This window comes from Mustela nivalis (assembly GCF_964662115.1).
Source record: "Mustela nivalis genome assembly, chromosome: 8".
Classification (NCBI taxonomy): domain Eukaryota; kingdom Metazoa; phylum Chordata; class Mammalia; order Carnivora; family Mustelidae; genus Mustela; species Mustela nivalis.
In genome coordinates, this window is record NC_139027.1 from 106,016,712 (window position 1) to 106,033,419 (window position 16,708).

The 16,708-nt window shown below is 35.0% G+C and overlaps 1 protein-coding gene across 13 annotated transcripts in view; it reads right to left on the minus strand.

Moving 5' to 3' along the window:
* Positions 1-16,708, minus strand: part of MACROD2 (mono-ADP ribosylhydrolase 2) — a 1,944,634-nt gene that overhangs the window by 1,755,312 nt on the left and 172,614 nt on the right. The window contains exon 4 of one of the 13 annotated variants that reach the window (XM_082743696.1): positions 15,318-15,375. The exons of the other annotated variants lie outside the window; for them this stretch is intronic. Coding sequence (XP_082599822.1) covers positions 15,347-15,375 — 29 coding nt within the window. The 3' untranslated portion in view covers positions 15,318-15,346. Of the gene's footprint in view, positions 1-15,317; positions 15,376-16,708 lie in introns of those variants that run through there. 13 annotated transcript variants of the gene reach the window in all.

Consider the following 16,708-nt stretch of genomic DNA (forward strand, 5'->3'; position numbering starts at 1 on the left):
CAGATGGATATGGGGTTTGTTGTGTTATCCTTGTATTTTTAACAATTTTGACAGTTTTTTTTCCTTTTTATATCTCTTTTTCCAACTACTTCCCTCTCACCTTACTCTCCAACTAGTCCAAAATAAAGATCATTTTAATAAAATGCACAGTTCCCATTAATAAGCAAATCTCTCATTTTTAGAAGGCTGAATAAAAAGCTCCTTTTAAACAGAATTCAAGTTAAATTTAGGCTCAAGTCCACAAAGTAGAAGGAGGGTGGGATCTGTGTCTGTTACATTTCTCTTTCATTGCAGATTGAATATCTGCAATGATAAGCAGGTTGAAGTTGGTAATATTCTCTCACCTGAATTGTAGATCTAAAAATCTCAGATAAAGACTTTCTCAAGCTTGCTGATATGTTTGCACTGCTTGATTTTGTAATAAATAATGGTCTTTTTTAAACATCACGTAATTCTCTCTAGGCATCAAACCAAGCTTTCTTTTCCACTACTAAACAGTTCCACCCTTGTTCTGCTTTGAAATCACTTTAGGCTCAGCCAAGAGTTTTAATGCTCAGCCCAGTCCTCCTCTGGTTCCCAACTTTGCATCAAGCACTCTTGTCTCAGTCCCAGCTGACTAAGGAAGGTTGTTACTTGCCCTCTTCTTCTGTGGAATTGGTGCTGTGCTACTTCTGTTTGCCATCTTGTTGCTAGCCACAATTTGAGCTTTCTGCTGTAATCCAGGTTGTTTTTAACCCCTTGACACAGTATCATTTAGGTATTTATCATAGCAGTTGGTGACAGGGATTAATTACCACCTGGCCCACAGAATGACCTCTGCATGAAGACTGGTAGAACCAACCCTTCTTTACTCCACTTAGTCAATTATTTGACTAAACTCTCTTGAGAGTTTTCAAGTCAAGCTTAAGCAGGAACCAATCCCAATCTGGAGAGGACAAAAAAAGCATCAGGACAACCACATGTGGTAATGGTCTCTTCCTTGATGAGTAACAATGTGTCCTTTTTTCTGTCCCTGTCCTGAGCTACTGACCAACAGACCTTCTGAGTCCCAAATCTTTCAGGAGTAGCCACACCTCAGTCCCCAGGCAAATTATGATGTGGAACAAGAAGAGTAAACAGGTATCCATTCCACAACAAAGGCAAGGCTTGAAATCAAGTCTCTACAGTAGACTGACCTAGGGCTCAGTCACCCTTTCATAATCACTAAATTTTCTCATTATGCTCTACGAGGAAGATCAGCCCCTTTTTACTTGGACCTTCTTCTGATAATGAAACTTTAGACCTTAAATTTCTACCCCTTATTTATCTTCCTTTCCAATATATTTTCCTATTACTGGAATGAGTTTCTGATTTTTTCTCTGTGCCGGTTAGTCTCCATTTGACCCCTACTAAGATCCATATTTTGCCCTACTATGTGTTCCAGGAGGCTGACCTCCCTCCCAACTTAAGGATTGCATCATGCAGATTCCTCTCCTGTCTGGCTTGCAGTTAAGCCAATGAGTGCTACCAACAGATTAGAGAATGAGAGGAGAAAAAGGTGAGATATTTCTTCTCTATTTCCTCTTTGCTTCAATGTACTATCTCTGGTTGCACACCTCTACAAGTATGCCTCTAGCTTCTCCTCCAGAACTCAAGTTCTCACTTGGCTCTGATAACACTACTTCCTCCCTTTGATCACCAAATCCTATGGGTGGTAACACCTTCCTACTGATACTGATCAAAAGGAACCACATCAGCCATTGTTTGTACACTTAACCCTACCTATACCTCAGTAAGTAGTCCCTTCCTTCAAGTCTCTTCATTTAAACCATTATAGGTAAGCAGGTGTTTCCTTCTAGGGCCCTGACAATATAATCTTGGTAGTAGTCATCTGAATTTGGTGGGTCTGAAACCACATACTAACCCACACATTGCTTAATAAAAGTACGCTTTCTTTTTTTTTTTTATCTTGTTTTTTTTTGTTATCTTGTATTTATTTATTTATTATTCCTTTTTTTTTTTAATTTCTTTTCAGCGTAACAGAATTCATTGTTTTTTGCACCACACCCAGTGCTCCATGCAATGCATGCCCTCCTTAATACCCACCACCTGGCTCCCCCAACCTCCCACCTCCCACCCCTTCAAAACCCTCAGGTTGTTTTTCAGAGTCCACAGTCTCTTATGGTTCATCTCCCCCTCCAATTTCCCTCAACTCCCTTCTCCTCTCCATTTCCCCATATCCTCCGTGTTATTGGTTATGCTCCAGTATGCTAACTTTCATTTGAGGTATCTACTCTCATCCCACAGAACCCACATGTTTTGGGGTAAACTTATTCCATTCCTGACTTGGGATGAAGCACAAGGTTCAGGCTCATGCTTACCAACCTAGCTCACTACAAATAAATGGCTGGGAACAGACACATGGCTTAAGTCCAACAGGCTTTCTTCCACCAGATAGGATTGTACTGACGATATGTATTTAAAATACTTCAAAATGAGGGTGCCAGGAGAATATTGTGCAGATGAGGATGATCTGGGAAAGGCAAAGCACAGAGAACTACAAAGAAGACAGGTCCTCAGTGACATCATTTGAGCAGCTGGATCAAGTTTCTTTCGCAATAACTCTACATGGATGGACCATTTTTGTTTCAGCAACTTTAGCTGGGTATTCAACTACATATGGAAACAAGAATCCAAAAGGATACAGCACCATCCTAATCCCCCAGTCTGATAATTTGCCAGTTCTAGCTCAATACCCCTGCAAAGGCTAAAAACTTCCTATACATAGAAAGATGCCCCAGAGGTCAGCCAGCAACCCATTTAAACACCTCTGCCTGCATTTTCCAACTGTTGGACACTCCACTATACCACCTCAGACCCCAAAGCCACACATCTGCATGAATCACAAATGAAGATGGCCAAAGTCCCTAGACAGCATGCCTAGCTGGACCTGTCCTAACAGCTCTCACAAGGCAGTATCAATGTCTCTTCCCACATCTACCCTACTTACTAAAAATAAATCATTCTTGCTAATATATCCAAGATAAACAACAATGTGTTTCCTGAGCTATTACTTCCCTGTCCTCCACACTTGCTGTTTTCTCTTGGATGCTATTGCTTATCAGATCCCAAATATACTTTCAATCTGTTACTTATCTAACCCTCTACCAAGATAGGAGCCAAAGTATTTACCGCCTCATTTTTTGCAAACACACCACATCAGACTGACATGTACGGGGCATACTTCTTCCCTATACCTAAATCTCCATAGGTTTGTCACTCTCACCAACCTGTCTTGCCAATGGCCCAGCAAAACATTCTGCTGTAAGTTTTTCCAAAAAAACACATGGATATATTCATAAGTTTTTTCATTCTATCAAAATATTTTTAATAATAGTTGTATATAATGTCCTGTACTGGTCTCTAGGGGATATACATAAAGATAACAAAATTGAGTGGAGAAACTGTCCTTAACTAATGAATCATTGAACATTACATCAAAAGCTAATGATGTATTATTATATGCTGGTTAACTGAATTTAAATTTTAAAAAAATGAAGAAAAAAAGGAAACCTCCCTCAAGAAATGCTTAGGCTAAGAGAAGAAATAAGAAAAACACACAAAAAACTCTTAGTTTAAAAATGTGTGCCTAAATAGAGAATTCCAAACAACAAGAAATAACTTCTAACCAGACACATCAGTATAGAAAAGTGAGAGGGAGGGCATATAACAATTATAGAATGTCTACTATAGGTCAGACACTCTGGGGGACTTAGTTTGTATAGCTCTCATCTGATATAGTCACCAGCCACTCAATATCTGCATTTGCTCCCCCGCAAAACTGTACAGAAACCAGACAATACTTGTAACAAATAAGATCACATGACTCCCCATCTCATTTAGAGACAAAGTCCTTAAAAAATTGACCTAAAAAGACCCTGAATGATCTAGCTTTGTTCTCTCTGCACTCATTTTCACTCTGAAATAGCCAACTTATCTATTTGTTGTTCTTAGAATATGCCATTCACCCATTCCTATCAGGGACTTCTTACCTATAGTTCCCTCTGCCTGGAATCATCTTTCTTCAAATATCCTAGGCTTTTTTTAGTCCCTTTTCAAATGCCATCTTCACAACAAGCCCTTTTCAAGCTAGCCTATTTAAAATTGAAACCTCATTCTTCCTTCACTTTCTGCATCCTCTACTCTTCCTCTCAGCGCTACTTCTCAGACTATGTATTTTGTTTTTTATTTATTTACCTATCCCCACCAAAATGTAAGTTCTAAGAGGACAAGGTTTTTATCTGTTTTATTACTACTTGAATGTTTATCAAAAATCAGAATTAACAATTAAAATCTCAATCCTAAGATTTGGGTATTGTTCATATTTTACAAATGATGAGACTGAGGATCAGAGTGACTATGATACTTTTCTCAGGATCAGAGAGTTATCAAATTGCAGCACCAGAATCTAGAATCAATCTGTTAGATAAGGCTCACGTGCTTAAGAAAAATATCAAGGACTGGAAGACTAGGCTTTACAGGATGAGTAGGAGTAAGCCAAAAGTATATTTGAGGGCCACAGGAATAAAAAAAAAGAAAATAAGAACATGAGTAAAGGTATGGAGGCACAAAAGCTGAGGTATGTACATAAAATAATATGCACAGAGATGTAAACTTAGTTGAGGATGGCCTGGGCATGAGTACAATGGGACACTGAAGAGTGGGGGAAATGGATAAAATGAGGTTAATTTCTATGGTTCATTAATGAATCTTTTTTTTTCCCCTTTAGCAAAGTGGGGCAGTGGGTAAAAATAAAACTACATAAAGATTCTAAACGCTGTCTTCTGCCCAAGCTGAAGAGGAAACGGAAACTAGTGTTTTTCAGCAACCCTTTCCAAACACTTCTTACAAAGACGTATTGGAAGATGAAATGAGGAGTGAAGACTTCATATATATTTCGGTTAGACATGCTGTCCCACATTAATATAAATAATCAAAAGTTAGCTGCACTTACAAAAGCTATTTTCTATAGATATCATGAATACTAATTAGGAAATTCACCCCAAATATACATCTTCAAAAATAATTCTGGACACCATGTTAAGAAGGTATGTAGATGTGATGGACCTATCATTTAAATGTTATGTTAAATAAACACTTAACATTTAAGTGTTAAATTATTATTTAAATGTTACCTTCTTGAGGGTAAATAAAAGAATCATAATTAGAAATATAACTATGTAAATAACACAGATTGAAGTCTGGGGCATGGGAGTAGAGGGAAAAAAAGAACCACAAAATCACATTGTTACAGAGCTAGTAGCTGAACCAGAGCTGTCTCAGACTTTCCGTTAACTGTCCTTTCTATCACATCAGAAGTCTTCCTCTTATAAAGTTTCGGATATAAATTAATAGTTCTGTGTATAAAATCTCCTAGTGCTGCTTAATGGAGCACCCTTGAGAGAATCTTTATGTAAATGTCTGGGAACTGACAGTTACTGGTTCGATTTCCAGTTAATATAGAGACTTTATTCATTGAACATTTACTGAAATGGTTTTTATGCTAATAGAGTTTGTTTTACTACAGATTTTCACAAAAGCATCATCAGGCAATTTGAAATAATTGAAGCATTCTTACAATCGAATAATCCCCAAACCTGCTGTAAAATACAGTTAAATGAAGATCTGACATTTGTGATGATATCTGTACAATTCTGGACTCACATATTTCACTCCCTCATAGCAGTTGCCTTCTCAAGGAGACACATTGTCTTCTAGACCCTCCCAGAATGTCTGCATTCCAACATGAGTTTGACCTCAACCAGCCTCATGCTAATTCTTGAAATTCTGCACTACTACTTTTTCCTCCAAATGTACTGATCTTGTATATGTACATGAAGTTTTAAACCTCCATAATCACAAATACTCTAATTTTACCCTCATTTGAGACGTAGACAGATAAACATAAGTAAAAGAAACCTAAAAACTGCTTTAAGTTAATGTTCAAAATACAGATATTTGAATAAATCTGAAAAATTCACAAAAGTTTTCATTAAAAAAACAAAAAATTGAAAAAGTGTATAAATAGATAATCAAAAGTTTTGAAAACTTGCAATACTTCTCATAAGGCATTGGCTATCTTTGTGGAAATAAGTACTTTTAAGGTTTAGTGTCCTATGTTCAATTATCTCTGAGATCAATTTATCTTCTCAAAAGTTTGATTTTGTTTAACATTATTATTTTCCTTGCTCTCACAATTTAGGAATCCTAGTGAACTAACCAAAGCATGAAATAACCATAACCAATCTTGTGTGATAATCTACCATGAAATTTCAATGGAATTACTGAAAATAAAAAATAAAGATGTCAATGTAGCACCACAGCATGAAGCAGCACATGTAAGCATTAGCAAAAAAAAAAAAAAAGAGAGAGAGAGAGAGAGAGAGAAAGATGCATTCATTCAATTGAGTTACTGCCACTCTACAACTGAATGAAACAGAGCGAAAGATGAATGCCCAAAACAATCCACCACATTAAGTGAAATGGAATGAGAAGCACTTTAATTGGATAAAATTTAAGAGCTGAATTACAAATGCCACATAAATAAATAGCTTTAAATAATGTGTTTTTCCAGTTAAATAATGACTTTAATAAAACAGATGAAAATGTGGGCTGTGTTGTTTTTTCTGCCTGTCAGAATCTCATTAGCATTTCAATTTAAATTCTACAAGTGCACTCAAATCTCTCATTTGTACATCTGGCATAACTCAAAACACTGCCTTATTTGTTAGAAAAAAAAATGTAAGGCAAATGAGCCGATTCACAATATCTTGCAGTGGTATTTTAATGGGTGAAAACAATGTTGTTATTTCAATGTTGCATAACAGCAGGGACTCCAAAACTCCAAGTCAAGAAACTGAAAAGATTTAGATAACACTTTCGAAGAAAATTTATTTTTATAAGAAAAAGCATGGAATTCAGTGTTAGGCTATTTTGAAATATTCCACAGATAGAGTTAACAAATGAAACATACTCAATGGCCTTAAAGAGGATACAGCAAAAAATTAATGAAACTATAATTATAGGTAAATATGACCTTACTTCAAAGTTCTTTGACTGTAACAAAGGTTTTCTAATATACATTGTAATTGCCTAAAATTAAAAAAGAAAAATGCAGGAAATATTATTTAAAGTACTTGTGTTTATCAAACACTCTAAAACAATAGTGTACCCAAGAATCACATAAAGACTGGTGCCTGGGTGGCTCAGTCAGTTAAGCGACCAACACTTGTTTTCAGCTCAGGTCCTGATCTCATGAGTCATGATATGGGTCTTGAGATCAAACTCAGGGACAGGTTCCAAGCTCAGCGAGGAGTCAGCCTGGGGTTTCTATCCCTCCACCCTTCCCCCCCATTCATGTGCACATGTGCGCACTCACCTGTGCTCTTGAAAAACATTTTTTTTTTTTTAACAAAGAATCGCATAAAGATATTTTAAATGTATATTCCCAGAGTTAGCCCCAGAAATTCTGACCTATTGATGGGGAGCAAAAATTAGAGTTGTTAACATATATCACAAGTGATTTTTTTTTTAAAGATTTTATTTGACAGAGAGAGAGATCACAAGTAGGCAGAGAGGCAGGCAGAGAGAGAGAGGGAAGCAGGCTCCCTGCTGAGCAGAGAGCCTGATATGGGGCTCAATGCGGGGCTCGATCCTAGGACCCTGGGACCATGACCTGAGCCAAAGGCAAAGGCTTTACCCCACTGAGCCACCCAGGCACCCCTCACAAGTAATATTGATGCAAGTGGTCTATGTACCACAATTTGAGAAACATTAACCTGCTGGATAAAGTTCATTTCCTTCAGACTGATAAAGTCTTTCATAATCTGGTTTTATTCTACCTTTTAAGCTTACTCCATAAAATGAGCTACCCAATTTGATTAATTCCCACCATCATAGCTTAGCGCTAAGTACCAAAGTCTGGACCCGAACATTCTAAATCCTTTATATCACAATGTGGGTAAAGACAGCTAAAGGGCAGTTCCCAGAATATGGAAAATAGATAATAGGTATTTGCCTTTATTCAGTCCTCAAAATCGAAGACATCCTAACCGAAGTGTCCCAAAGGTGGAAAGAAGCACAGGGAAACAAAGAACAAGGATACAGAATGAATGCTTTAAGACTACTTGGTCCCTGTAAAGTTCACTTGAATCCATTTACAGCAAGGATTTCATCTGAAAAAACAATTTGGATAAATATAAAAGTAAGCTCTCTTTATGTTACATTTAACAAAATTTAGTTATAATTGTAACTGTGATAATCTTTAGATCAAAGAATTAACCAGTTAAAGGTTTTTATTGATTTTTCTAAAATTACTTCATGATAATGTGATATAATATCTGTCAATTCACAATTAACACCTAAAAGACAGTAATAAATATCATCTAAGAGGGCTTACAAGGCTTCATCAGCTTTCCAAACGATCTCTTAATCCTTTGTTATTCTAATCTCTATTGTACCATTAGATTATAACCTTGGCCAATTTTCTGTTTAAATTACAAACTGGCAAATCCTCCTTTATCAGTGACTTTACATGTGATTCAATAGACTTTACAGTATCATTTAAGTCAAATTCATAAAATCTCTACCTTTATCAAAATTTTTTGTTTTTTATAGTCAATTTGCATTGTATTCTTTAAGGTCTGAAATTGTTAAAAAGCACAGGCACATTGCCACATCTTTGGATCACTAAGAGAATGGCAAAAATTTTGATGGGATAGGGAAATCTAAGAAACTGTGTTACAGTTATCTGAGTGAGGACTAATTTACGTATGTCTAATTGACTAGGGAATGTTTTCACATCATGCTTACTTTACTTCCCCACAGAACCTGGGAAGATGGGGATTATAATCTGGTAACAACCCCTATGGAAATCCAGTAAAGCAGTCAGCAATGAAAACATCTGTCAGAATATAGCTAGCATGCCCCACTAGGCTGGGCATGAGAAAGATCAGGAATAGAGCTATATACCCTGGGGGAGAAAGGCTAGTAAAGGCAGGGTGTGTCACTGTGTGTTGGGCTTGCCAGTGATGTGGGAGACAATCCAACAGCAAGTCATCTAAATCAGGCAGTTATGAAAAAAGGTCTTGAAAAACACAATCACAGTTTCAGAAATCTAACATGTGTATGTTATAGCATAATAAACATTTACTTTGTAGGCACAAAGGAATTTTATATACATTTTCTAATTAAATCCTCACAAAAGCTCTATGAGGTAAGCAATATTATAATCATTTACAAAAGCCACTGATGCTTAAAAATGCTAGTGTATTTCAGTCCCCAGAGGTAGCAAGCAGTTGAGGTGGAATTTGAACCGAAGGATTCTACCGTAAAATCGATCCTTTGAATTATTATGCTGCAGGGCTTTGTATTTTAAATTGTTTTTATTTTTTATTTTCATAATTTTACAAATTAAAGAAACATATCTATATACATATTATATATTTAATGACATTATCAATGTTTCTACCCCCAGCATCTAGCATTGTCTTGTACACAGTACACATTCAATAAATACTGTTAGAATTAAATTGTTGGTCATATCTGTAATTAAATTAATGTTTCATCCAAGAGCAGATGAACAGCAACCAATTATACCACTCCTTTGGGATTAAATTTGACTTTATTTCCAGAAACAGACTAAAAAGAAATTATCTACTTCCTAGTTACACAGAATTTCTCTTCAGAATATGAAAGGAAGGTATTTTAATATCTGAGAGTGGTTCAGAACATGGAAAAAACTTACAAAGAATGAAATACTTCTTTTCCAGATTAAGGTAGATATTTTAATTGACAGCTTTGGGATTTCTAGCTACCCAAGACATGATTTCAAGAAGTCTCCATCATAAAGGAGGTAAAATGCTATGTCTTATCCCTGCACAACAATGCATTAAATTCACTCAACAAGCTATTATTGAGCTTCCATGTGTCCCACAGTTACAAACACTGTGTATAGACACATAAGATATCTACACTCATGGTATGGATACTCTAGTAAGATGTAGTAAATAGTGAACAACAGCAAAAATAAACAAGTGTTACTATCAAGTTAACAGATTTTGCAGAGAAAAGGAAATCACCAACAAAATGAAAATTCAACCTTTTCATGAAATGAGAGAAAAATTTGCAAAGCCTATATATAAGGAGTTAACATCCAAAATATACAATGAATTCATACAAGAACAACAAACAAAAACCAGACCTAATTTAAAAATGGGCAAGCGACCTGAATTATACAAGATGATTCGATGTATGTATACATTGTAAAAAAGTCCCACCACTGAGTTCATTAACATACCCATGACCGCACATGCTTACCTTTTTGTGTGAGAAAACTCAAAGTCTACTCTTAGAAAACTTTGATTATACATTACAGTATTATCAATTACAGTCACCAATTATACATTAGATCCTCAGATCTTATTTATCTTATAACTGAAAGTTTATATTTTACCAGATTCTCCCAGTTTTCTCTACCCACCAGCCACCAATGGGAACCTCCATTCCACTTTCTGTTTCTGTGTGTTTTACTTTCTGTTTCCTTTTAGTTTCCACATATAGGTGATACCATGCAGTATTTGTCTTTCTCCATCTAGCTTATTTCACTTTAACACAATTCCCTCCAGGTTGATCCATATTGTCACAAATGGCAAAATTTCCTTCTTTTTTAAAGCTAAATAATATTCCATGTATAAAATATATATCTTATTTATATACATCCACATATATAAATATATATTATCCCACTTATTATATTTACATTTTATCCCATTATGTATATAATATATAACACATTTTCTTTATCCATTATCAATACTTAGGTTGGGGCACCTGGGTGGCTCAGTCAGTTGAGGGTCTGACTCTTGACTTCAGCTCAGATCATTATCTCAGGACCCTGAGATCAAGCCCTGTTTTGCACTCTTCACTTGGAATAAAGTCTGGTTGAGTTTCTCCCCCTCTTTCTGTGTCCCTCCCCGCCCCCTCACTTGAGCATGTGCTCACCCTCTCAAATAAATAAAATCTTAAAAAAAATAAACACTTAGGTTGCTTGGTTATTGTGACAATATTGTGACAATTTCATTTCTCAATGATACTTCAACAAATTTGAAAAAAGAAAAAAGGATATTCTAAAGGCATTCTTAAAACAATTTTTTTGAAAATAGACATTTCTTCAAAGAAGAAACCAATAGCTAGTAAACACATGAAAAGATGCTTATCATCATTCTTAGTCATTTGGGAAATGTCACTCAAAACCACAATGACATACCCTTCACTAGGATGGCTTTAATTTTTAATAAAAATGCAAAATTGTAAGTGTTGGTAAGGATGTGGAAGAAGTAGAACCTTCATACACTGCTGGTGGGAATGTAAAATTTTGTAGCTACAGTAGAAAACAAGCTGGATTCCTTACAAAGTTAAACAGAGTTACCATACAACACAGCAATTCCATTCCTCTCTTTGCTTTCTCTAATTTTTGTTAATTTGTTAACAAATTTGTTATTTTGTCATTTCTTGACTTGTTATTACCAAAGTAGAATAAAGATGAGGAATGTTTTCACTAAGTACAGATTTTTTGCTTTCTTCATATTTTCAAAATGAGCTACAATTCACATACCAAAAAATTCATTTTTAACATGTACATTTTAGTGGTTTGTAGTATATTCATAAAGGTGTAAAACTTTACCACTTCCAGAACTAAGAGAATCAAAAACATATATTACACAAAAATTTGCACAAAAATGGTCAAAGAATTCTTCATAATGGCCAATAAGTGGAAACAACCAAAAAAATCCATCAACTGATGAATGGATAAACAATTTTGGTATATGCATACAGAATATTATTTGACCATAAAAAGAAATAAAGGATGTGGGAAACAAGTAAAGGTGGTCAAAAAGTACAAACTTCTAGTTACACTATCAATAAGTTCTGGGGATATAATATATAGCATAGTGAGTGTGGTTAACAATACTACATTGCATACTTGAAAGCTACAAGAGAATAGATCTTAAAAGTCTTCACCACATATTAAAAAAATTTGTATTTCTGTGGGGTGACATATGTTAACTAAACTTATGGTAATCATTTCACAATACATACACAAAGCAAATTATTATGTTGTGTACCTTAAACTAATACAAAATTATATGTCACTTATATCTCAATAAAATTGGGGTAGAGAATAAAGTATGATACATGCTACAATGTAGATGAACCCTGAAAACATTATGCTAAATAAAAGAAGCCAGGCACAAAAAGGCTATAGACTGTGTAATTCTATTTATATGAAATCTTCAGAATAAGCAAATCCATGGAGACAGAATAGATTGGTGGTTGCTAAAAGCAGGGAAATAAGGAATGGGAAGGCACAGGTAAAAGTTGCAGGATTTCTTTTCAGGTGATAAAAATGTTCTGGAATTATACATGGTAACCATTGTACAATATTGTTGATATACTAAAAACTACCAAAATGTATGGTTTAAAATGGTACATTTCGGGGTTAGAAAATTATATCACAATTTTTTAAAATATGAAGAAAAGCAAAGTAATCAGAACCTAACAAAAAGTTTCTTCATCATTTTCTTTATGTTATAATCACATAGTCAAGAAATAGCAGAATAACAAATTAATCAATTAACAGAAATTACAGAATGAAAAAGGTGACTTTTCTCTATAAATTTATAAATTTTCAGATGGAAAATATGTGTTTCACCTAATCCAAAATATGATTAACACAATATCCATACCAAATTACTAGTTTGTTTTAGTACATATATGAAATCATTTTAACATTGGCCACTTAATTTATACTGTAAATTCTATGTATAATCTCTAATATTCAAGCAATTTATCATTATTACTCCTTTAACACACAGCAGAAATTAAAATGGCACTTCTACTCTGTCACTAACCTCCACATTCACATGTAAGCCAATATGATTTCAAGCCAGCATAAACAGGAAAATAAGAAGGGAAATAAATAAATAAAAAGTGAAATGAAGAAATATTAATTATTTCAACATTTACTTCTCTATGGCAGTTATATTGCCTCACAATTATTCTTAGATTGAAAAGAGATGACCAAGAACCTGAAGAATACCTTAGGCAATTTTAATAACCTGTACACATTATATATTTATATTAATATGTTTATTTAATATATATAAATTTATGATACTTAAATATTAAAAATACTTATTTCTTAAATTGCAACGAAGAAATAAAAGCAGATGAAAACCTCAGCAGTTGTATTCTTTATCATACCACTGAGTAATATATTCCAGTTTAACCAAGTGCCCAGTTTGGGAATCATAGCCCAATGCTCTCAAAATAGAGTATCAGCAAGTCAACCTGGAATGTATCCAAAAACATTTCCATAATGAACCAGAAATTTGTCTTCCAAAACATGCTCTCTGCATTAAACCTGTAAAGGTCATATGTTCTGATTCAAGCAACAAGAATTCAGTTACACTAAGTAGCCAACTCTACATCTTTGTTTTTTCCCCCTCACTAGGACTGTTGCTCATCTATCCTGTAATACTAAATAACACTCTAAAAAACAGACATTAAATTTCTAATTTGACTCATATAGACAGAAACCAGAATAGTGTCTTCCAACTGCATCTGACTAATAGTGCTCGTGATAACTCCTGAAAGCAGTGTGGCCTAGCAGTCCTCAAGCTGAGAGGCAGAGCTGATCACTCCCAGAGCAAAGCCCCTACCGGGCATGGAGCATTCCCACGGTATACACAGACTGGGTAGTTAACTCACAGCCAAGGTGAAGGATAGCTCCCAGCTGCCAACTAGAACCCATTTGGGAAATTGAGAGTAGCTTGAGCAGGAGGGAGAGATGCCTCTCCAGTAAGGGAGCTGTTCAATAGTTCCAACCCCCTGTGGATAGTATCTTTTGACCACTTATGACCAGAAGGGCTGGTGACAACTCTTGGAAGTTCTGTGGCAGAGTGGCACTTGAGCCAGAGGTGTTCAGGCAGAGCTAATAGTTGGCAGAGCAAAGCCAGTGGCCCTGTTCAGTCACGGAACTTTGGGTATGAGTCAGTTTGAGTTAAGACAACAAATAGTTTACCAGCATTAGAGCTGCTTCCCCCACTACACCTGGGCAGAGAATCTAATTGGTAGTCCTGTTCATCACCCAATACAGCCTTCAGCCTGTCAACCTAACCAGAGCTCCTGCCTAGTAAACTGCACAGCCATTCAACAGCCCTATATACAGCACTATTTACAGTTCGTTAAGATATTTTATATAAGACTCATGGTAATGACAAGGGAAAATCCTGTAGTAATTATACCAAAGAACATAAGTCAAAGCACACTGATACCAAAAGACACCAAAAGACATACACACACACACACACACAGAAAAGACAGTAAGATAAGAAACAAGGAACAACATATCTACAACACAACAAGAAAAAAATTAACAAAATGGCAATAGTAACTCTTTAGCTATCAATAATTACATAAAGTATAAATGGATTAAATTCTCCCAAAAAAGACACAGAATGATGTAATGGATCAGAAAAAAAAGATAGCACAATATGCCATCTACAAGAGAATCAGTTTAGGCTTAAAGACACACATAGACTGAGCGAAGGGATGTAAAAAGACATCTCAAGCATATGGTAACCAAAAAAAGCAGAGGTGGCTAGACTTATATAAGATAAAATGGACTTTAAACTAAATATGGTAAAAGGAGGCAAAGAAGGCCATAATATAATGATAAAATGGTCAATACATCAAGAGGATATAATACTTGTAAATATTTATGTGGCCAATATTGAAGCACCTGAATATATAAAGCAAAACAGAAGTAAAAGAAGAAATAAATAGTAATACAATAACAGCTGGGGATTTTAACCCCCCATTGTTGACAACGGATAAACCATCCAGGCAGAGAATCAATAAGGAAACAATGAATTTAAAAAACACTACAGGCCAAATGAACCTAACAGATATGTACAAAACATTCTATCCAACAGCAGAATACATATTCTTTTCAAGAACACATTGAACATTTACAGGAACAGACTATATGTTAGGCCACAAAATAAGTCTTAGCAAATTCAAGAACACTAAAATCATTAGAAGTATCTCTGAACACAGTGGCATGAAACCAAAACTAAAAAACAAGGAAAAATAGAAAACTCACAAACATGTGGAAATTAAACAATACTCTCCTGTGCAATCAATAAATCAAAGAGGAAATTAAAGAGGAAACAGAAAAGTTTTTTGAGGCAAACAAAAATGGAAACCAAACATATCAGAATTGGTATGTACAGCAAAAGCAGCTCTAAGAGGGAAGTCCATAGCAATAAACACCTATAAGAAACAAGCAAGAAACATCACAAATAAACAGCCTAACTCTACATTTTATGGAACTAGAAAAGAACAGAGTTCAATATTAGCAGAAAAAAGGAAATATAAGAAATAAATGAAATTGATGAATAAATGAAGTGAATGAAAAGCTAAAGAAAAAGCTATCCAAACTGAGTTGAGTCTTTGAAAAGTTAAATAAATTTGACAATCTCAGACTAATCAAGAGAAAAAGTACCTGAATTAACAAAATTATAAATGGAAAAAAAAGGCATTATAATGATAAGGGGAAGGAGAAGGAGGAGGAGGAGGAGGGAGGAGGAGGAGGGGGGGAGGAGGAGGAGGAGGAGGAGGAGAAGGAGAAGAAGAAGAAGAAGAAGAAGAAGAAGAAGAAGAAGAAGAAGAAGGGAAGGAGAAGGAGAAGAAGAAGAAGATCATTTTCCATGATCAAGTGGGATTTATTTCAAGGATGCAAGGATATGGTTCAACTTATACATTACGTAAATCAATCAATGTAATATATCACATTAACAGAATGAAAGAATCATATGATCATCTCAACAGACACAGAAAAAGCATTTGACAAAATTCAACCCCCATTCATGATAAAAACTCTTAAATTGTCAGAGAATGAACATATCTCAATAATAAAGATTATATGTGGCAAGCCCCAAACTAACATGTTCAGTGGTGAAAGGTTGAAAAGATTTTCCTCTGAGATCAGGAACAAGACAAGAGTGCCCAAACCTCACAAATCCTATTCAACACAGTACTCCAAGTTCTGACTAGAGCAATCAGGTAAGAAAAAGAAACAAGTGGTATCAGAATTGGGAAGGAAGAAATAAAATTGTCTTTATTTATATATGACATGATTTTATACATACAAAAACCCTAAAAACAAAGAACTATTAGATTTCATCAGTGAATTGAGTAAAGTTGTAGGATACAAAATTAAAAACAGAATTTGAAGGCATTTCAGTCAGTAGTAGAAACCAGTCATGCTAGGCACAGCAAAGTGTAATGGACAAAAACTCATACTGAAGCCAAACAACATGAGAGGGCATATAAGGGCAAGCTACATAATCTATTTCTCAATTTCCTCATTTATACAAATATAAATAAAATTAATGTCTAATTTGGTCATTGTAAGGATTATTATAATACATATAACATAGAAAATATGTGCCAGTCAACTACTGATGTTATGGTAAGGCTTCTAGTCAACAGTAGGATATTAGTATTAAAGTTTTGGGAGAATCAAAAGTTATATGCATATTTTGGACTCTGTAGGGGATCAATACCCCAACCTTCACAATGTTCAAGGGTCAACGTGAAAAAG